The sequence below is a fragment of the Mastigoproctus giganteus genome, chromosome 10 (genome assembly GCF_048544385.1).
Source record: "Mastigoproctus giganteus isolate SK-2022 chromosome 10, ASM4854438v1, whole genome shotgun sequence".
NCBI classification, from domain to species: Eukaryota; Metazoa; Arthropoda; class Arachnida; order Uropygi; family Thelyphonidae; genus Mastigoproctus; species Mastigoproctus giganteus.
In genome coordinates this window covers 177188956-177213202 of record NC_143584.1, presented here as the reverse complement: position 1 = coordinate 177213202, position 24247 = coordinate 177188956, and the positions used below count along the sequence as shown (strand labels likewise).

At 37.8% G+C, this 24247-nt stretch overlaps 1 protein-coding gene across 1 annotated transcript; it reads right to left on the bottom strand.

Moving 5' to 3' along the window:
- Nucleotides 1-887: 887 nt before the first annotated feature.
- On the bottom strand, nt 888-21916 carry LOC150079559 (sodium-coupled monocarboxylate transporter 1-like). Its single transcript, XM_090383112.1, has 10 exons — nt 21566-21916; nt 14989-15143; nt 12871-13011; nt 9743-9878; nt 6411-6615; nt 6127-6281; nt 4980-5218; nt 1263-1360; nt 1015-1096; nt 888-924 (listed from the first exon to the last, which is right to left on the bottom strand). Exons 1-10 carry the CDS (start codon nt 21914-21916, stop codon nt 888-890), a joined length of 1599 nt encoding a protein of 532 aa, XP_090239238.1.
- Between the last annotated feature and the right edge of the window lie 2331 nt (nt 21917-24247).

The window sequence follows — 24247 nt, the reverse complement described above, 5'->3', positions numbered from 1 at the left end:
ATTGTCAAATAGGGATAATTCAATTTCTGTACCACCTAAACGAAAGAGTGACCCATGCATCGGGCACCCACTATCATCCATCCTTCAAAGTCAGTTAACTCATGACGCTTATCCATACTGACATCGAATTACCGTCTAAGTGAATGAAGTGATGCAGTGTACATATACACCTGCCAAGCGGTGGATTCGTCCACTAGTGAGAGGGATGACAGTGTCGCGTTGCCCAGGAACCAGGTATCCCACAAACTCTGTCCTTTCAGTGTATAATAGTTCTTGTCCTATAACACAAAATCTGGATAACAGGGCATTACTCTTTACAGATCAACTCCAATTAGTCTCTTCCTACACACAAACAAACTTAGAAAAGGCCACGAAATTGTATTTATCATCGATAAAATGTGGTAGGTCATCATCATTGTACACTTCTGTAAGAAGCTGCAAATTATTTCTTAAAACAACAGTCAAATATTAAATGCACCATGGTCTCAAGAACACCACACTTGCATAATGGAGAGCCAGCCAAACCTAGAGTGAAGAATTTGGAGTTCAAGCTGGCCTAATCTGAACACATTGGATGAAAATTTTGGATCTTATAGTTAATTTCAAAGAAACTAATTCTTATATTAATGCGTTTTATTTTTTTTTACCAATGCAATTTGGCAATTAGAGTAAAATATAAATAAAATATACAACAGTGGTGTAATCAGGATTCAAGGGGGCTAAAGTACAAAAGAGTAAAACAAGGAAAACCAATCACTCCTTCTTTGAGTTTCCTGCAAACTAGGAGAATATCTTCTGTATACAAAATAATGCTGGTTATTGAAGGCGCAGGAGAACACATTCTACAGATAAAGCGACGATGCAATACTGTGTGGATTCTGCGAAATTTAAAGGATGTTGAGAGGCACATTTTCGTCAGATGTTCTGAAAAATGCAAACATATTCTTATAAATTTTCAGATGCACAGAATTTATTTTAATACAATGCAAGAGAAAGGGATAGAAGAATTCTTACATTTCCTTTGCTGCTTCAGGAACCTGTGGAAACTTTCTTAGAAATGGATTTAAGAGCTCTGGCTGGACTTGTTTATTGGAACCTAAGTAACATAACAGTACCTAAGTAAGTATAACAGTTTTCAACTGTTTAAAGAACCAATTACAATGCTCAACAACAAAATATCTTGTTTTCTCATTTAAGTGTACCTTAATATTTTATAATTGAGTCTGTATGATTCCTGCTATAAGGCCAAAAACAAATCTTACCTGTTAGAAGACTAGAAATATATCCAATCACTATCGTTGCTAGAAAACCAAAGGGGGAGATCCACAGATACGATACTTTGTATAGGGGAAAAACGTAACTGAAATACGAAAACAATTCCTGAAATTAGAATTTTCCTATTAAAAGATTTATTTTTCTCTTTAAATAGGAAAAAGGTGCATTTATTTTCAATGCATTTAATTTAATCATTGCTGATCTGAACAATTGCAACTTGCAGCCCACTTGAATCATTGACCTGTGTGCAGTATGTAGCTGGTTCTTGACCTCCTCTACTGTGAACCATCATTTTGATCCTCCATCCATCATGATCGTCAGATTTAGGTCCCTAAGTTTATTGCCTCTACGAAGGAAACTAAACAAACACATAAAGAGTACTGCAATAAGCTGAAACCTTTGATGGCCTATATTCACTGTCCAAAAAAATTAGAAATCTTTTGCAACTGGCTACAACAGATAATTAAGCGAATGATATAAAAATGTTAATTGTCACATAACTTTATCGCAGGTTCCTTGGTACCTTTTAAATACTGTACTCTTTCATGAGGCTTCTTATCGAACAGGTCATGGGGAAAACTGGTGATCGTTCCGAGTTTCAGAAAGCCATTACAGTTCACATTTAGAAGGAGCCACAATTGAGAAAACAAAGGCAATCGCTGATGTTCCGAAAGCAGCCATTACAATATTATTGATTGAGTGGAAGATGAATGGAGAGTTTAGCAGAAAAGAAATGCTCCAAGAACAAGACCGCAGGAATTTTCAGAGAATTGTGCATCTGAAGAGGAGGTCCAGTTTGCTAAACATTTATGAAAAATTAAATTTAGGCACAGAAAGTCCAATTTCCAACCGAAATTGGAGGTGAAGAATCTGGGCTTCTTCACCTTTTTTTCACCAATGGTAGGGTGAAAATGTGGTGTGGACCTCATGAAGGCATACATTCTGATTTCCTTGTGCCAACCGTACAAGAGGCTGCAGGTGTCTCGCTTTGGGATACGTTCTCTGTAATATGAGCTGTAATTGTTGCTGATGGAAACACAAGGAGAATAACTGAAGAAAACATAGTCTATCTTGGATAATTTCATGGTATGGGCTACAATCAACAAACTGAAGATATCCCCGAGTAAAACCATTTTAGCCACAATAGGTCGCCCAGAATCCGACTAAATAATAACTAAATCCCCTATGTATCCCAAACTAAGTATTTGGGTATCACCTTAGATGATAAACTCAGGTTTCTGCCTCATGTGTCAAAACTCAAGGACAAAATCCGTTTTTTCACAGCCTCAGTTATCAGAGTCTCCAGGAAAGAGTAGACATTATCAAAGAAAACCTTTGAACCTTTACTATAAAAGCATATTTTTGCCTATTATATCATACACAGCAAGAGTTTGGTACCAAAAAGTGTCAAAGGTAAAAGAGAAACAGAAACTTATCTCCACACAAAGATCAGTTCTTCCGACGATCAATAATATTCCAAGGACTGTTTCAAACAACGCACTCCAAATACTTGGCGGTATGATTCCTGTAGATTTATATATTACTTTCCGGAGTTTGATTTACTACCTAAAAAGGGACATCTAAGACATTGCTTGGAATTAAGTCTGACTCACCCAGCGACTTTAAAAGGGAGAAGAAAAGGCTTTGGAAGGAACTTAATGTTGTCTGGCAAAAAAAGATGGGAAGAGAGCCAATTTGGGCTTGTAACAACTGTAACAAGTTGTTACAAGCTTGTAACTGGAATTCTCAACAATCCCTGGAGATATTTCGTGGTTTAGGCCTTATATGACAACTTCTTATCTGCTAACAGGGCATGGGTCCCTCCGAGCTAATTTATTTGAGCGTGGTCTCGATCCTGATCCGTACTGCACATGTGGAGAATATGAAACGTAGATTCATGTACTTCTGAACTGTCCACTGTACTCTCAACCTAGAGCGGATTTAACGTCTGCAGTTCCAAACTTATTGGAGAACAATGTAAATATCTTAGTTGAAGAGTGTTATAACTTTACTGCTCTGCAAATCTTCTCAAGAACAGTTTTCACATTGTGGACTCAGCTAAGAACTTCAACTTCTGCTGGGAATTGACTTTACAAAAGATCAAAAAAGAAAAGGTTTATGTGCAAACAGAAGATTTATGCGAATTGTTGTTGTGTTGATTTATGTCAATTATTGTTGTGTTGATTTATGTCAATTATTGTTGTGTCGAATTATGTGGATTGTTATTGTGTTGAATTATGTGGATTGTTATTGTATATAATAATTACTGTTTTTCGGTGATAGTGAGAATAATTTGTTGAAGTTCTCCACTAGTAATTCACGTATCGGCATCCAGTGGTATTGCACTACATCCGGTGGGTGTGGGACTTGTGCATTCGGCACAAACAGATAACGTCAACCCAGGCCTAGAGAAGGGCACCGCGCAGCAGCTGCCTTGTATTCGCTGTGGTATAATACCTCACACATGTTTTTAGACTAGTTTTGTAGAGGTTCTACGCCAAAACAGATGAACTAGGTGGAGATGGGCTTTTGCCTAGGAGCCACCCTTGTTTCTGGGATACACGTACGCAATGCACCAGGAGGTCAAACATAAATGCTTATATATGGAAAATGTAATATGAACTGGGTCCATGCATACCGTTTGAAGGTCGTGTTACCTTCAATGAATATATTTCCTTCGTTTCAGACACAACTGCAGCCTTCAGTTCTTCATTTTTATCCGGATGGATTCTTTCAAGACGACAACGCAACTATCCACTGTTAAAAAAATTGTAACTGATTTGTTTGAAGAATATTCCCAGGATTATGCAATATCTAACCCAAGTGGTTAATTCTCCAGATCTGAATCCAATTGTGAATGTCTGGAATATTTTGGAAAAATCAATTCGGCTTTGCAGTTCTCTAACGACCACAATACAGCAGGTGGCAAATATCTTGATGGAAAATTGGACAAATCTGGTCCTAGTTTCCATGAGACACACAGTGGATTTCATTCCGCGAAGTGTCCAGGCTGTAATTTGAGACAAAGTTGCGTCTATTGGAAATTGAATAAAGGTTTTTAATTTTTTGGCCTTTGAGTATAATACTAAATGATCTTTGAAATCTCTGATAGAAGCGAATGCCTATTTATAGCTAGACCAATTAAGTTTATTAACAGAACGATGAATCCAGAAACCTACACTGCTATGGATGAGTGCGTGAAACCCGTTATTAGGGATCACCACGCAGACGTCCAAAACTACATTTTTCAACAGGACTCAGCACCTTACCACACAGCAATGGTAAGTTTTATGCTATTTAGATTTAATTATGAGTTTGTCTTCTTGTCTCACAAGGCTCAAAACATACTCACACCAATGTTTTCCCTCATTTTTCTCCCTTAAGGTCTCATACTTCAGAAATGCTGGCATTGCAGTGTTGGACTGGTCCGGAAACAGTTTAGATTTGAACCCTATTGGAAATTTCTCGTACATAATGTCGTCTAAAATTGCTGAGAAGAAGCCAACAAGTAAGATTCAGCTGCAGGAGAGCATTGTAAGGGTAGAGGTCCAACGAACCCCTTCAGAGTACATTGAAGCATTAAATGTGACAAAAGGAGTACAGAGGACTATTTTAATTAATTATTTTTAATTAAAAGAATAATACGACAAGCAATATACGCAAAGTTCCAAAATAAAAACAATGAAATGGACATTCTAACTTACTTTCCTCTTTCTTTTATCATACTTGCAAACTTTGGGGTTGTCTGTACTGAATTTTCCAAAGACGTGTTCGTGTTTAGTTGCAGAATATCCGCCATTGTAAAATTATTTCTGGCTATTGTGTGGTTGCAGAGTTCTATGGACAATGGCAAAGGCCGAGAAGACCTGCCTTTCGCCGATAGAATACCGAATGTCATCCAGACACCTACCACAATTCCTGTAACTATTCCCAACATCGCGCCCTAAAATAACAGACACAGGTGAAAATTATTACATATAAGAAAACAGATTGTTTTTAATAGAAGTGAAAAATAAATAACCAGATAACTCTTTATCAATTACTTGCTAATTAATAATCTATTAATACAATAAAAAATAGAGAAAACTATAATAAACCAGTACTTATATTCATTATTTATTTTTCTTTTATTTAGTAAATTGATAGAAAAGAAAAAGATTTAACTCTTCAAAAAGGAGCACCTTTCATTGATGAGGTACTTCATCGCATCCGCCATATGTTTCTCATTCATTCTTCCAATAAGTGCATGGTAACAAAGAGCATTGGGTGCTCTAGCTACTATGCACAGAGTATAGATAAACTCTATGAAAAATAGAAATGATACACAACATGAGACTTCTTCATGCCATCATTGAGGAGAGAAGACTCATCTTTGCTGTCAATGTTTGGCATTATTTCTGAATCAGACTTCTGGGCTAATTGCAGATGGAGGATCCCATTCCCAAGTCTTAGGACCAACCTAGTCCACGTCAAACCGGTTAAAGTTTTATGATCGGTTCCTACTCGTGCAAATGCTGCAGTATATACACTCCTTCCTTGGACGATGACAAGTTCGCAGTTGATGATTCACATCGCAGGACATTAGAACCTACTCACGAGGACCTCTCCATTACTGCCATGGATCCATCACTCGCGTGTTCCAACCTTCCTGCACCTGTTCAGATGACAGATTTCTAAGTTTACGATTATAATGAAATTTGAATGGACCCACAAACTTTCTAAAATAGCCAAATTTTAAATTTGAAGAATATTACTCTGGGAGTCAAGTTGTTATATGTAGATGGATGGATGAATATGGTGAAGACCGTAAACTCTTTTTATATTTGTTTATTAAATGAAATTTAGAATTACCTTTTGGTTTGTTCTGATGGTAAATATTCCTAAGATGAACACACCTAACATTGGACCACTTATCAATCCACTCAAAATTATGGCTGCTTGGACGATACCATCAAATAATCCAATGACAAATGCTAAACCGATGCAGACGACTCCATAGAAGAATGCTGTAATATATGAGAGAAAATGGCAAGATATTTTTCCACAAGCGAGATTTTCATGTAAATTATTTTGTAATTGGTGTGTTTCACTATAATATAAAAAGTTCTACCAAATTAACCTTATTATACACTTACCAAGAAATCTGGCAATGAAAGCTTTGTGTTTTTTAAATCGCTCGAAGAAATCGTGAGGAACTATTACATCCATCATTGTAACCGTGGCCAAAGAGTTGAAGACAGAAGAAAGTGTGCTCAAAGAGGCGCTTAGGATCCCACACACACACAAACCCGGCAGTCCAGGAAAGTTGGAAAATAGCACCATAGTAAAATATGGAAAGAGCTGAAAGAAAAAAGTAGAAATATTAGAAATCTTACCTCACACCAATCAGAGGATTTGGCTGTCACAGACCGACCGTACTTTGTCGTGATTAGGTCAATTGGTATCGTCGGATTATCAGTTTCATCAGCGTTTTAGACTCCTAGGTAGCCAGGCAAGCTTGGCAGGCAAGCGAGGCAAGAATGTCTGTGACAACCTCAAGAATCTTATTTTTTTTAATGAAAACTCCAAATACAAGAGCTATTAGAATCAATAATACTTAGTACCGTTCATGGGCTGGTGGTTGAGAAGAAGGAGGAAGATACTTGTTGACAATAGACTTGAATTTCTGTCGATTGTACTTTTCAGGGCATACGTATGAAGAAATATCGTTCCAGAAAACGGAAGTTGAATAAATGAATAAATGAGGAAGAAGAAAAGTTGGTTCTGTGAGTTCGAAGTTGGACAGTAAATGGATGTTGGCTGATGGCAGCACGTGTTCGGACTGTTTTGAAAGAGAGAGAGCGGGAACTAATGGAGCCAATTCAACAGAACAATGCTCATGGAAGTATCTATACAGAAGGCATACAGCAGAAACAGAATGTATAGGAGACAAAGAGTGGAGTGACTCTGTTAGAGCTGAGTCCTTAGTTAATCTAACTGCCCTGTTTTTAATGGAATCCGAGAGCCTGAGAGAGGTTTTGCGGGCACTGTCCCAGACTGGAAACAATATTCCATTGTAGGGCGGATTTTCGATTTGTACAGAGTGAATAGCTGTTTGTAAGTTTACCTGGAGACTAGCCTTTAAGGAATTGGCAGTGGATATTCTAGAAAATTAAACTGTTTGTGCAGGGTTTCTGAAACTGGAAGGTGGAATGCACTGTGCTATCATCAGCAGAACTATGGATAGGATTTCCAGTCAGCGGAAGAAGGTCGTTAATATATTGTTAATAATAACCTTGGAAAATACCAGCATTAGTGGAGAAGTTAGAGGGCAGAGAGCCATCTACCATCACTTGCAGTGAGCGGTTAGAGAGAGCTAACTGGATACCCAATTACAAAAAACCATAAGGTGGAAGATTATTTAGAAGTCCTTCATGCTAACCACTATCAAAAGTCTTTTCAATGTCGAGAGAAACTGCTTGAGTTTCACAAAACTTTCCCATTGAATTCGTCCATAGATGGGTAACATAAGCTAGAATATCACCAGTGGATCGACCTGACGAAATCAATAGTTGCGATTGTTGATCAGACAGAAGGTTTCTAGATAGGTTAAGAGTTGACGTTTAGTCGAAAAAGGAAAGTGGAATAAGAAAGAAGAAAGTGAAAGAAGGCGACCCAGAATAGGAGTAAGTTCAGGAGCACAGAATTTGAGAACAAGCGGGGAAATATTTTCAAGACCATGAACTTTCGTAGCATTAAGATTGTTCAAAATCCTTCTGACATCCTTTTCATGGAAGACCACAGGAGGCATTGAGCGCAGTGTACAAGGAATGGTAGGAGCTCGTTTGCCAAGATCACCGATTTACGAGTTGGAAGAAAAGCAGGATGCTAGTAAAGCAGCTTTATCTTTGGCTGAAGTGGCAGTAGAACCATTCGGTTTTGACAGAGGTGGGAATACAGATGGGAAAAAGTTGCGGCCAATAGCTTTGACAAAAAACAGAATGCTCGACTACCATTTTTACAAGAAGTAGTTTTTTTACACTTAGCCTTTTCGAAATCTAGTTTGGACTGATCAATAACTGCTTTACAATTGTTGTGAGCTTTGGTGCATGCAAAAAATGAACGTGGAGTTTTGGATACAAGTCAATTGCGATAAACAACCTTTTTATCTTGAACAGTCTTAGCACATCTATCGGAAAACCAAGGTTAAATATAGGATGATATTTTAAGGTAGAGTGTGGAATGAAGGATTTCCACCCTACTCTGAGCAAAAGTTGATATCAGAAAATGTGAAACAGACACCATGGAAAAGAAAAAAAGAAACCTCACAGACCATCCCATTTTGCGCTCTTGGAATGACAAACAAGACGAGGTTGAAAATGGTCACGAAAGAAAGGCTTCGGTGTATAAGAGAATCACCAATTTGTGATCTTAGGTGCCTAGTGAATCACTCACCTCGGCCATACACTTAGAAGGTTTTTTGTGAGAAAAATATGAAGCATGTTGAATGCAAGGTTAGGACTGTCTGGTATTCTGGTAGGTAAATGAACAAGTTGTGCAAAGTTACTGCAAAAGCCTCAGCATCTCGGTCATCTAGGTCCATGTGACTAGACAATGCAATTCATCTGAAATTGTGAACATTAAAATCACCAAGGAAAATTACCTCACTGTTAGGAATTAGGAAAGTTGGACTGGAGAAAGTTAAGTTTCAAAGGGTTCCAAATGATTGGTGGTGTTGGAAGAACGACAGAGGCAACAGATGAATTTGATAGAAAGTGATAGAGAGATTTTAAGCCAGAGAAGATTGAAATGAGATTTCAAATTACCAAGTCTCTGACAGGGAATATCAGAACGGACATATGCACAAGTACCACCTTTGAAGCGAAAGTAATCCTGTAAGATTTAAGCAGCGCCACACGCAAATTATCTCGTGAATACACATGTTTAAAGATATAATATATCAAGAGGCAATGTGGTGTAATGAAGCCCTAAAAATCTGCAGCATCAAGGAATTTCGTTTATAAACAAGAATTAAGCAGCCGCGACAGTAACTCTCGAACTATAAAAGTGAATGTCATATTTGTGTCTTAGCGAGAGAGCATGTCTCGATCTATCTGCAATAGAGAACGTCTTGAACGTGATGGGACACACACTTATAGGGTTAATAACGAAGAGTTAATAACTTAATAACGAAGTTAATTGCTTCCTTTTTCAAAAAATAATACGTACGCATTAAATAACAAGTGGGCATAAATAAAAGCATGCACCATATTTATGAATTCTTATTTAATTTTGCAAATTAATCAGGGAAATAGTTTTCCCAATCATACCAGATAATCTGGAGTCTACTGTATGTGAAAAAGTGTATTACACAATTGGGTATGTTCCTTTAAGTTTTTGGCGCACAATATCCTTAGATGCTGATGCGCCATAAAACTCCTAATAACCAACTAACCAACCTTTAAATTTTGTAAATTGGTGTACTCACTTCGTCAGGTCTGGACACAGCAGTTCGCGGATCTTTAACTGGATCGCATCCATAAAAGTTAGCAAACATCACGAGACCAAGAGCAAAGCAAGAGAAGGTAAATAATGAACTAAGGGCTAGTCCAATCGCAAACGTCCTACAAACAAATCATAATATACGTATATTATTCATACTGTTTACAGCATTAATATTCTTATTATTTTTTTTATGAATTAATCTTATTTTATTTTATTTTTATAAACTAGGTGTTCCCTGCCAAAAAACTGGCATCTTCTACATATTATACAATACCGTACTTAAAGACATCGATACATGAATCAACTGTTACAATACATAAATCGATATATTTAGTAAATAGATTCACATGGTCCAGTCCAGTAGGTAATGTGGTCAATGATCCAATGAGTCTCAAAGACGCTCAGTAACTACGACCTCGTTAGATAGGGAGCTCACTGATACTCAATCTGTCCATCAATTATAAGTGCACATTGTTAAAGTCCAGACTTAACGGAGATGCCATCAGACAGAAGAGTACCAAGAGGTACATCTTGGTAGAATGTAAACACTGTTAGCAGTAAGTGCCGACAAACTAAATTAAGTCCACCATTCATCAGCAGTCCATCAAGTATATGTGATCCATAAAGCAGAATATAGTCTAAACTGAAAGTCTTGGCAGAACTCAACTCAACAGAGGCGATGCATCTAGGTGAATAGCAGATATTGGGAGTTGAGGAAGGGAAAGGAGAGCAGAGCAGATCCCTCCAGTAACCAGAACAGCGCTCATATCCTCGGTCTACTCCGCTAGTAAATATTAATTTGTTCTGCTGAACAGCCTGTGAGATCCACACAGATTAAAAGCAGGGGTGCTGCTCCAAATAGAGCGTTTCTTTTCCTTTTTTTCGTACCAGGTGGTCCTTGCCAAATTCGCACAACTCCCTGCGTATATTATAATACCATACATACAGTGTTACGAATACAATCCATAGTATCGTACAGCAAATGAGGTGCATCCATGCAAAGTAGGCAACGATGCCCAAAGTCCATCTACACAAGAACTCTCCAGGATGTCTTTCTCTCTGACATGATTTGGATGTCATTGCCCACAGAGGGTAAGCTCACACCTATAATTAGAACAGTACAATACTTCCTGCACCTACCCTGTTGAAATATTGAAATCGGTTCTAATGATCAGCCAACCTTGTTGTTTTCCAGTCAGCCACGAGAACTCATTACAGGATGCAACAATTAATTTCCTTGCTCCTCTATTTGTAATCAGATTAACCGTCTTCGAAATACCTTCTAGGTATTTCGAAGACGGTTTTATTTCTCCCACAGACGCAAAGAGAACGGTCCAAAATACTTAACTCATTTAACTTTGTAAAAGCTACTAAAACTAAACTAAACTATTATACAGTATTAGGTTCACATATAAAGCTACTTTAAACTTTCCTATATATTCTGTTTGTAAATTAGTCGTGTCCTCTGGTCGATTTGCCTGCTTTCGTTGGACGAAATCCTAAAATTTCCTCAGGGGACCTTGCTATCTAAGCATGAGATCGACTAACTCAGCCACGGAGTGAAAAAAAAAAAAAAACCGTAAAAGTTCCTGGCATCATCGACGGGATTCCTACCTTTTCCACACGATAGGTGTCCTTAAATAACACATTTTTTTTCTTTTTGTTGTGAACACTTCCAGCCTATGCAGTTAGCACCATTGATGTGGCTCTGACAGAATCAAGAATCAACATTCTTCCGATTGCCCTCGTGAATTCACCTTCCGTTAACGAAACCAGATCATAGACATAAGGAATAATAGACATTTCGGAATTAATTTTATAATGATGTCTTGTCTAATATTATTCCAAGCTACCTTGAAGGTTCCCTATGAATTTTGTGAAGGTGGACAGACTTCACTGACTTGAGGATCTAGATGATCCCATAGACCCTCTATTGGGTTTAATTCGGGAGATTGGGGTGGCCACACCATAATTTACAATTCCCTTCCAATTGTCTTGTTGATAGAATGTTGCTGCATATCATAGAGTTGTGCTTTGGGTCATTCTCTTGTTGTGATATAAAATTGCTTCCAGAAAATCGAAGTCCAGAGGACATTGCGTTGTGTTCAATAATGTTTCTATAGCGTTTTTCCTGAAATTATTTTAATTCTGACAATGTTACCCACTCTAGAAAAACAGAAGCAACCCCAGTTCATGAAGGGACCACAACTGCTTGACTGTGGGCACTGAACAATGTGACACCATTTTTCTACAGTTGATCGTCCCACATAAACTCTACCCTTGGATCCAAAAATTTCAAACTTGGAATCATCTGTCCACGGTACGTTTTTACGATTGTCCGATGTCGATGGCTCTTAGCTTAAGCAAAACGTTTCTGTAGATTTTCCGGTTTTAATAAGGGTTTTCATATCGTTTAAGATGAAGTTTTACAGTGGATGTAGAGATGGAAGTTTCTCTGTTCCTATTGAACTTGCACAGTCTGCGTAATAAGTTGCAAAAATAGTACAAGGATAGCAGTAATGAGAAATGGAATAATCCAGATTCAAACATCCAATTGAAAGCCTTCAGAGTGATCAAAAGCTGTATGATGTCCAGGAGAGCAGTTGCTGGAAATTTCGTCAGACAGGGAGCCTAATATGGGTTTATTAAATGTGTTTTTTGTCTTAACGTGGTCTTATTGATTTCACAATCTTCTGTTAACTAGTCCTTTCATACCCCCACAGACATTGAATTTTCAGAGCTGGAACCATATGTGTGACCTTTATAACTAACTTTCACAGCGAGCTACCATCCATTGAATCACAAATATTACCAATGAATACGCGCGCAGATTTCTATAACAAACCATCACGCGCATTCATTGAACAGATTCATTGGACTCAGTTTCGCTGGAGCCATTTTGCAAAGTATTTTATTTTCACAACGTTTCGTGTTGCTGAAAGTTATTTGCTAAATTCAATTCTTTCATCATTATTAGTACAGTCAGGAACTTTATAATTGCATTCTATTTTTTGCGACCGTATTACACTGCATTTTAATATTTTAAAGTATTAATCAAGTTAATTAATCATAAGTTTGTTTTTAAACTTTATTGTAATGATTGTTGCTTACCATTTGGCATGTGAAAACGATTTAGTTGCCAAAAACCTTTGTGCCATCATTTGGTTTGTTCCTTGAAACGCAGCTCCATGAATTGGACTGCACAACAGCACATTCCAAAAGCCATAGCGGTTGGTCATATCAAATTCGAATCTGGAAGAAAAATTATCACCAAATGATATTCCGTTAATATTTAAAGTTTTTAACAAAAATATTTGTGTCTAGAATAATTTTTAATAAATTTCAGTATTAAACTCTTTTATGAAGTTTTTAGTTTTAATTTTATATGGCATGCAAGTATGATTTTGTTAGTTTGAATCTTTAAACATTGACACATCGTCCAGTATTAAGTGAAAATGGCCGAATTTTCACATTACGTTTGGCTCAGGAGGATTTTCTTCCCCAAACACCGTGACTGACGATGTTCACTAGGTGAAGGACAGGATCTGCAGCCCTGTCCCATCTTTCTTAAGTAGGTCACAACACTTTCTATTAGCTATTGACCAACTTGTTAGATAGAATAGGCTAAAGACGAAGAGAAATTGGATAGCCTTCTTCCAAAAAGAATGATTAATGCAATTCCAAAATAGGCTTCAAGGTGTAATCTGAATCTCATGGAAGTAAGTCGATTGCGTCAGCAGGTGACCACTGTGATATTTGGTACTTTCACCCCACCTAGATATGAAATTCATTTTTCTCATCGATAGAGTTCCTTTTTGGTTGTATTTTGTCCCCAAATATCAGTCCCTGGGAATTAGTTCCCCCACTAAATGAGCATTCTAGCCAATGAGAGCATGGTGTAAGCATAGGGAGGGGGACCTATATATATTCAGGTGAGTGACAAAGGACAGGGACTGTTGCTGTTCTGGTTGAAGACTAACGGAGACACTTAGGGGAACCCTTTTTCCCTGATCGATCGCCTCTTCTTTAATCAACTGCCCGCTACAATCCTTGTTCCAAGGTTGAAGAATCATGCTCGTCCCAAGAATCTTCCCTACAGACTAAAGAGGTCGATCCTGCTGTTTCCTCCGAAATATCTTACCCATAGATTTCCTAGATGATACTACCAGAAGAACGTGGTAGGAAGAGAGGGAGTGAGAGCGAGAGAGAGAAGTGCAGACATTGAATCAGTTCCAGTTGGACCAAGACAGTGTAATTACTCGTAAGTCCCTCACTTTATTACTCTAATTTCATAGAACAGAAGTATCCCTCCTCGTTAGGAACACTTACTGATGTAATATTACATGACACCTTACTAATTAGAGTGTAACACAAAAGGTAGATTCATGAGTATTAATGCAATTCTTTAAACCCCAATTGTTATAAATTGATTTGGTACAGTACTCGTATATACATATACACCCAGACTCTTGCAAGATGAGAAGTGAATCCTAGAGTACGAGCAATTTCAAAGGAGGGCTTCACGAAGAACACTAAGATATTTTCGAACCTGTACCATTAGTCTTAAGTGCATATTCTACCGTTTATATCTAGGTTAATATGAGAGAGAAGTTATCGTATACTTAGTATCTATTGTACATCTTTGTTAATTTAACGCATAACCCAAGTTGCAAGTTCCCTTTAACACGACGTTGAGAGGAATTTTAGGACATAAGAGGTCAAATGTCCAATTACAGTACCACAAGACAATCACTCAGGTAGACTGGCCTTTTCTGGAACATCATTCATTAAAGTGTGTTGATTACCAAACCCGCCTGGTAGCCGAGGCAATGCACGTAGCATCTCAGGTAACATTGATAGTCAAGAGGCTTACCCTTGCATAACATTGATGCCCAGGAAACAGGCCTGTACAACAATTATCTGTACCTTTAATTCCCATGACGTAAACCAACTTGTACTTCAACCTAATGATGACACAGTCGTTTGGGGAAATCCGAAACTGTATGGTGTGATATTCGTTTATGATCACAGTATATTTGATTTTTCACTCTTTCTATTTCTTTAGTATATTTCAATATATTTTAAAATCTTCATGGCGGTAACATTTATCATCGATTTATAAAATTCATTTCGTATTTGATTATTGGAGTGTAAACTATGGTTCTTATTATCAGCAAAGTTATTGCAGCATCTACTAATCATTCTATTATAAGGTTGTTTTACACTCACCCGGATAACGTTAATCTGCCTCCTTTGGATCCGATATCAATCACATTCCCGAAACCACCAACCGAAGCTGTTCCTTTTCCTAAAAGCAGAAGAACAGCAAGGAACATCGAAACCGCCTGCCACACATCGGTCCATACGACACCCTTCATTCCTCCCTGAAAAAAAAAATTCATGTTTATCGTAATGGAACTGAATCTCTCTTGAGAATACTAATTTACGGGTTTTTTTTTTTAATATTTAAGATTCCTGAAGTGGTTTTATGAAGACATCGTTGGATGCCGAGTTTTGTATTAGGAAATAAATTCAGGAGCACTACAACGAAGAGGACTGTTTTATACTTAACTTAATTCCACGCCTCATTAATTCAAGGTGTTCATTTCGGTTGAGATCGGCCCTCTGTGTTGCCCACTAAACATTCCATTTTTATTCGCAAGCCATACAACCCATTCTTTGTGATGGTGCGGACATATTTTTCTACATTTTAAATGAATTCAGGAATATTCGCTGATCACATTCAGGGGCAAAAAATTTGTGCATTTTATGGTTATATTCAATTTCCTGCAGTCAAAGATTTTCTAATGACTTTAGGCAGGACAGTATATCTCGTTGATATCATTGTTGTTTTCTTTTGTTTTCAAAATTTGTGTTCTTCCATGTTTATATAGAATCTGGCAAGATTCTTTTTCATGCTATGTCATGTTACTGCTATTATTGAATATCAAAAAACAATACGATTTTGCGTGGATGGTGTTAATAAACCATAAGACCCTAGCTCAAAACTAGAGGTTCATCAGTGTTCGACAAGAATAGTCCATAAGAATTTCTACTGCCTCAAGCAGAGCAGGCATTCCCATTTTCAAAACAGCAAACAGAATGGAACACCCACTGTTCTATGTTTGAAAAATCAACTGCTGGAGATATTATATACCACTAATGACAGAGCCCAATGCCAACATTCAAGTGAAGCTAGGAAGACTACATAATTGATCTTTCTCTGCTAAAGAGCATGACGAAAATTGAACCAAATATTGAGAGGAAAATCACAGTGACTCCTAAATATTGTTTCTTGTTGGATATCGTCATAGTTAGGCAACTCTTGGTATTTTTTTATAAAAGTTATTTGGAGATAGATGAATAAAAATATTCTTAACAATTGTTTATAAATAATTAATATTTAAATTGTTTTTAGGACAAAACAGCAGCATCCAGTAAGAACCAAAGGATTTATAGCTTCGGCAAAGAGTGGATGGCAGCCTACTTCTTCATCGCTAAAAAAGGTACATGTCTTTGCTTATTTTTCAACTCTAGCATGGCAATTGCTAAAAAACATAACATTCATTAAAAAGGCATTTTAAAACAAAGACTAGTTCATTTACACAATTTTTGCAATAGTATGCAATCTATTTCATTTAACAAATGAATAATATACATTTTTCGAAAGCACCCAGATTGCTAAAGAGGACCAAAACTTCTTACTATTGCAGAATAGCAGGTGCAAGCAAACCCCGCCGTAAAGATGTATACCCAATATGGCACTCCTGTAAGGCTCTTTAAGCAAATAGACGTTGCGTACAAAACGACACCCGAATAGAGAATCTGCAAAATATAAAAGAGACACGTCAAAGATATCTTCCAGGTTGAACGACAGTGGTTGAACCAATCACAATGGTGTTAATATGAAAGAATGAATCATATTAAAATTAATTAAATATAAGCTTAAATAAATCAAGCAAATTGTCTTAACTTACCGACTGAATCAAAAATGCAACCGAGCATAATGTCCTTAAACAGTTCCCAAATCTTTTCTGCAAATACTGAAAATAAATATTACATTAGAATGGAAATCCCTGAAGTATATATAATTATAGTTTTCTATGATCTGGTAAGGATATCAACTTAACTGTCAACACATGACGAGTTGTGTTCAATCAGTTCCAGAAGTGTTATCAACGGTATAAATCCTTCGCTAGAAATTGAAACTCAGAATTGGCAGCATTCTAATCTCTCAGTACCTCACGAGGATAAACTTAGCACAAGCAATTCATGTCATAGAACGGAGAAGTTAAGTCTCACACCTGCATCGAGTGACTGCTGTGTGAATAATATCATTTTTCCCAGATTAAATAACCCTAATGCGGTAAGTCCTAAGGCCAGATATCTCTACACAAACCAACCAACTGAGTTTCAGAGAGACCACTTAACTCATTTGGGAAAATGCATCGACAAATCCACAACAAATAATCCAGTGGCAAATTGCCTTAATGAAGACGTTACGGAGTGTCCGTATCAAGAAGCTAATACTTCATATACCAGTCTGCCGGATTCCCCGCCAATCCAGAATGCTATACACTGTCTCAGTAGCCTTATGCCGAATAGACTGAATAACAAATCATATGGGAACAGAAATGAAATTTTCTTCAAAAGAAAAGTTGTTCAAAGACCTCCCGTCCCCTCCTACACATCTAGTCGTAGCGGGTACAGCCGAAACAACTCCATCTTGGCAGCTGGTACACAATACCCTACCAATAACAATTGCGGTAGATTGTCATGTGCATCATTCTCCTCTCGAATAAAACCCATGATCACAAGACCCATCCAACAATCTAAAGCAATCTTTGTTTCCCGAGTCGACCCTCAGACTACTCCAGACCAAATTGTGTCTGAATGAATACGACTCATGAATATAACTGTAAGAGTCACCCTACTGAAGAGGGCAGCCACATATGCGTCCTTCAAAATTGATGTGACGAAAAAGATATTAATAATGTTGCCACCACTTCTTTCTGGCCAGTGGGAGCTCTCATCAGACCTTTTTATCACAACGGCCAGCCGAGATCAAAACTACCTCGCTATGTATATCCCAGTAAGCCAACCACAAACTCACAAGTATGACGCCAAAGGAAGGAAACCAGACCATCGTAGAATATATGTATCCCGTCAGTTACACAGGATACTGAACCGCTACCGGATCGCCATTCAGATGTCAATCGAATTTCTACAATAGTCACTACCCGACACATGATACAAAGTAAGACTATACCCCGTAGAAGACCTACTAGGACACAGATAAAACCATTATCCATAAGGAAGATTTTTTATCAGAATGTTAGGAGCATACGAAACAAGTTGGACACATTGGAACAAATGCTCTTGTCACGGTCTGCTGATGTTATCTGTCTTACAGAGACCTGGCTCTAGCCACATCAAGAGTCTCTAGTCGCTGCTGACGCTGCTGGATACAATGCCTACTTCAAATCCAGATCTGTAGCGAGGGGTGGAGGAGTAGCCCTGTTTGTACGTGACATAGCACTTCAAATAATCTCGGTCGCCTACTCAGATTCAGAGTTTTATGAGGCATTACTTGTCACTCTAAAAGTCCACTCAGCACTCTTAGATATAGCAGTCGTTTACATTCCACCTGTCCCTAGTCTAGAAATGATAAATAATGTAGTAGACTGTCTTCTCAACAAATTACATGTGTCAGCCACCCATATAGTATGTGGAGATTTCAACCTTACACCACAGCTCAATAACCTACTGGACACCATGTTAAATAAACTACAGCCATGTTCCATCTCTCTTATCAATGACCAACCTACAAGAGGTGAAAATAGACTTGACCTAATTCTGTCTTCTGGTAAATGCATAATTGATGTACCCCCCGAAATGTTCTTTCCATCCGATCATAGCCCAATTGCAATGCTCATAATGCTACCGTATGTGGACTTCAATGTCAAGGAAAAAATTAAGAGCCAGCTTGTCACTTCGCCAGCCTTTCTGGACCCAAATAAATGCTTATTTGCTGCCAGCTGTATCCCGTGGGAATGTCTACTCAAATGTGATGCCTTATTTGCAACAACTCTCTTAACCAGTTGTATCAACTCTATTACAGAATTTGCGGCTTCCAAAGTAGTAAGGATGTCATCAAAATCTAAAACCTGGTGGAACTCTAGGCTAACTGCATTGTTTAAAGTAAAGCAAACTCTGCACAGAAAATGGAAACTGTCTAATGACACACAAGATAGAATTAACTACTCGAGGGCCAGAGCAATATTTAATAGGGAAAAATCTAGTGCAATCAACCGCTACATGAAAGACACACTTGACAGGGGAAAGCTACCTCGTTGCACACATAAAAGTGTCACAAATCAGGGGCTTGACAAAGAAGCGTGGATGGACCACATCAGCAGATTCTCCAGCATATATCATGAGTCTCAAGTCAGGGAGTTTGAGTGGGATCAATTAGTTGACAATGAGATGGAGTCTGTTCTTATCACTAAAGAAGCACTAATACAGAGTATTAACTCCCTCAGGCCAACTAACACAGCTGGAGTTGATGGAGTCCCCCACTTCATGGTAAATTCTCTCAGCCCTTACCTAATTGAACCACTCCAAGCAATTTATAGCTCTATCCTTGCTTGCCTAGTTTTCCCTAGAACTGGAATAAGTACGCTGTAATTCCAATGCCGAAAATTACAAAGCCTAACCTTGTGGAGCACTATAGGCCAATATCTACTGCATCTACCCTGTTAAAAGTACTGGAGAAAGCTCTGTTGCCAAAGTTGTCGAATCAGATACTGGCTGGGCAGCCTCAACAAATTCATTATTCAATGACTGCAAGATCAACAATAACTAACCTCCTCACAGTTCAGGCCACGATACTAAATGCTTTCCAAGCCAGAAAGGAAATTGCCATAATTTATGCCGATATAAAAGCAGCCTTCGATAGTCTGGATGTAAATGCCTTACTTCATCTGCTCTAACACGCCTTCCAAATAAAAGGAAATTTGCTGAAGTTCCTACAGGCCCTACTTACTTGTCGGTCCATTTATTACCGCACAGATAGTCAGATCCTCCAACGTCAACTCCATGCAGGAGTTCCACAGGGTGGAGTTTTATCTGGACTCCTGTTTACCGCCATGATGATCCCATTCTGCAGCGGTAGGGATGATGTATGCACTTATGCAGACGATATTAAGATCCTAACACCCATCCAACCGTCCATGAACAATAGGGCTTTGTGTGAGCAGATTAATTATAAGCTTCTGAACTTATTCGTGTACTTGGACAAATTTGGCTTGGCCCTAAATCCGCAGAAGACTGTAATCATGGTGTACTCGCTCAAAAAAATCGCCTACGCTCGTACACCCGAAACTTAATGGCAAACCTATCCCAGTTGTTGAGACGCATAGAGATCTCGGAGTAACATTTGATACGAAACTTACGTTCAAGTCTCATATTGACCTGATTGTAAAGAAAATGAACTACTTACGTTGGGCAACAAAACAGCACCTCTTGCACGTGAAACAGACTGCAACAACCGCACGATATTTAAGAACCACAGTGTATTCGGCCATTTTGTATGGCGCTGAATTGTGGGCGTCAGCCACCCCTACCCACATTAGGAGAATATATGCGAGTGAGTTCTGGCTGCTGAAGTGGGCAAACCATAAGCACCACCTCCCTCAACAGTTAAGGACCACGCAGCTCTCTGAACAGCTTAAACTGCAGCGTTTACCAGACATCATTGCCTGGAAACGATTATTAACTACAATCAAAATGATGACTGGCACAATATCATCACCATGCTTCTGGCAGTTTTGTGAGTGGCACATCCCGCGATCTGCATTAAGAGGCACAAAATCCTTGAGAATGAAGTCCAACAGACTGAAGATGGCCGACAGGTTTATACCCGCCAGTGCGTTAGAATCAATTCAGTGCCTAACACATATCGGAATTGATCTACTAAGGCTCATAGAAGATCCGAAATATAGGAAACAAACCGCAGTGTGGCTCGCTGAGGCTACTGTTGCCTAGTAGTTGTGTGAATTTCTGTCAAGAACTGTGTACGCAATTGAATAATGTATATCTCGCACAAGTTGATCAGTGGATGTGATGTTAAGATGAACTTTTGTATTACAATTGCCAGGACTATAGACAGAAATGTAGTGAAGAGTAATGTAGTTTAAATGTCATCTTTTCGTGTATATTTAACCTTTCTTGTATATTTTAGACATTCTTTTATTCGCATTTTATGGTAATCCCCTGGCATTTTCTGCCGTGAAGGGAATTTGTCAGTTACCAATGTACACCTATATTTTAAATTTGGTAGGACAAATAAAGATTTATTTATTTATTAAAAAAAATATGTATCTGTTAGAATAAACGGTGTACTCTTCGAGAGGCAACATCCTTTCTTGAGGGAATCAATGAATCCCATGGATCCTAAAGACCAAAGATTAGCGTGCTCCTTTGACGCTGCTTTTCTTATTGATTGTCTTCTCTGTGTACTTATAGTTTACAGAGACATTGTTTTTATACGTTGGTATAAATACCACAACACAGTCCTTCTGATCTTTGAATAGAAATGTTAGTCCTAGTAGAACTTATGTCTGGAAATGCAATTATTTATTTTAATGTTTTCAAGGGATTCTATACATAAACACAGCTTGTAGGTTTTTCTATATGCATCTTTACTATCTAATGTAATATATTTTAACATATTGAAATACTTAAAGATCGTTCTGAATACCAAAATAAAATTAAATTGCCTAATAGTAACTTTAAACACACGTACCTCATTGACTGTGAATTTTGAAACTCCACGGTAGACAGGTATAATAAAAAATCCAGCTAGAATCATACCCAGCCGAGTGAAAATAAATTGATAAATGATATCAATTCCAAATCGGTAAAATTCTGATGGGAAACCAACAGTAGTGACTCCTGATGATGCAGTAGCCATCAAAGAAAGCGATAAGGGAAGAATTCCAGTTCTTTTGTCCCCCACTAAATATTCTTCTGTTGTCCTTCCACCTTTGTTCTTGAAGTATATTCCGATAGCAACAGGTATAATCAAGGCAACGGCAATTACAACATAATCAACACTTCCTAGACTGTAACTCGTGGGTATCTCTGTGGCTTCCATTGGCTCTGGATAAATTTGTTAATATTAAAGTTTAAGTCAAAATACAGTTTGTAAATTAGTTTTAAATCAAGAGAAGTTTATAATTAAAATAAAGGAATGAATTTATAATTAAAATAAAGGAAGAATCACAACCATTTCTCTTCTGCAGTTTCCAAAGTAGCTAATGAGGTTAGTTAACACCTGGACATGTGGTGTAGCTTCTGCAGGTTGGTTCCTGAACACTAGTTCCACTCTGCCATCGTATTCTGAAGAAAGAGAACTCAGTAAAATGGCCAGAAATGAGCGTGGTGTTATGTTTGTGAAGTGTGTTTGTGGTTTAGTTGTTTCTGGCCACTTTGCTATCAGAGAGCAACAATCAACACAAAGACTGCTCTCTAATGCCCGTCCACACCAAGAGGAGGTTGCAATAACTATATCGAATGTGGTGCTAGTAGACGCAGACACAAGCCAAAGATATTCAACCAAAAACTGATGAAGAGATGTTTCTTAATAATGGCTTAAAGGCGAGCAGAGTTGTGCGCCTTCACTTCATCAGTAGGGGTCAAGACATTGAATAAATATAGACTCAATAGTTTATGGTGATTGTATTGCCTAGATTTGTTGGTGTATTTAAATTGTTGAAGCTCTAGAATTCACGGTTCCAGGAAGATTAGGCCAACGATGATGTTGTGACTTCAAATATTTTCTTGACAAATGTTTGGAATGTAGTTTAGCTTTCAGTTAAATATCATAATTTTTGGTTTCTTTACAGAAACAGTTAGTTTATAGAGAGTTGTCCAGTCAGAAAACCTAGAAAGAAAGAATTAACTAGCACCTCGAAAGAGTTCCATGAATTTCTATGAACAATGATCAACAAGTCATTGGCATAAGAACCATCTAAAGTGAGGCACCGCACCACGGGACCAAAAATATACCCTTAGGGGCAACCTCGAGAGACAGATCTTAGTTAGATAAGATAGACCTTTAAAAACCATGGTGTGTTTTCTAGATTTATCTTTATGAACCCACGTTGCGTTCGTGATCTTTAATGATCCTTAATGTTCTCACGAACATTAAGATTTAAGATTTTCCATACCAACACTATCACACTGACCGGTTTATAGTTACCCACTCTCTACTGGAATAAGTTATGAATGAAAAAGTTAGTTGAAACTTTATTCTAAGAGCGTGGGATACTTTCATAGGCAATAAAGTGATGATATACTCTAAATTGCCTGGAAGGGGCTTCAGTTCGAATCTTCTGGTGAAAGTAGCATGTTTCCTAACCGTAATCCAGCATTTTTTTTGTCCGATAAAATTAGCCAAACCGACAAAAGAACTCATACAATTTACTATTATTATACACGTGGATGAATGAGCTACAGCTGGGATAACTGAAACATGAAAATGCTATTTTATTTTAACAGTTAGCCGAAATTAGACAATATTATATGAATATCTAGCTAAAATTATATGAATAAATTTTGACATCATGTTCTAAATAGTTAATATTTCTCTCCAAGAAACATACCTGATATTCTGTTGTTTAGTTAGTAAAAATATGTAGAAAATTAGCACGATGAGACTGAAGTGGTTTTCACACCTCTTCCAGATGCAAGCCAACAACGCTTTCGAACAAATTTCGAAGGCTTAGGAATGCTCTGCACGACACTGTATTAAGACTCAGAATGACATGCATTAAACTTAAGCAACCCTATCTGTAAATGATTCAGCACCTATTCTATCGGTAAATATCCTATAAAAATATTATTCTTAATTATGCTGTTTACTAAACCAATATGAAGTATGTTTTTCGAGTCATTTCGGGCTCATCGAGGTGCACCGGAAATGGCTCGGGATCGTGCCAGGAGGAACCGTTCATTACTTTCAAGGTTACTGTTTCAAAGAGGGGATGGATTTGGACTCCGCTTTCCTATTGATGGTATTATGTTCCGAAGAACAGATCCTCAAGCTCTCGAGTCATTTCCGGCCTTCATGCACGTGTGAAGGATAATTCTCAGGCTCCTACAGTTACACCTACTGTGAGCCATGATCCTGCTGATGTTATTTAAGGATGTGCCGTGACAGGCGTTTTGATTCTGATAAAGAAGGCATTTGTCTTTGAATGCTATGGTTGTTTTATCGCTTTCAACTCTCTTAATTTGTAATATATGGTATATTTTAATTTTATCTACCATTTTATTGCTTTTCACTCTATAGTTGTCAGTGTTAAAAAAAAGAATAAAACAATCCCAAAAGATTAATAAATGGAACACTGGAAAATTATAAGATCGAGGGAAATTAAAAAGTGTATTAAGAAGACGTAGATAGATGTACATTAGCAGAGACTAC

Coding starts and splice junctions, on each gene's coding strand:
- LOC150079559 (XM_090383112.1), bottom strand. CDS start 21,916: ATGGAAGCCACAGAGATACCCACGAGTTACAGTCTAGGAAGTGTTGAT. Junction 13,012..14,988: donor GGCAGATTAACGTTATCCGG/GTGAGTGTAAAA, acceptor TTTTTCTTCCAG/ATTCGAATTTGATATGACCA. Junction 1,097..1,262: donor TATTTCTAGTCTTCTAACAG/GTAAGATTTGTT, acceptor TATGTTACTTAG/GTTCCAATAAACAAGTCCAG.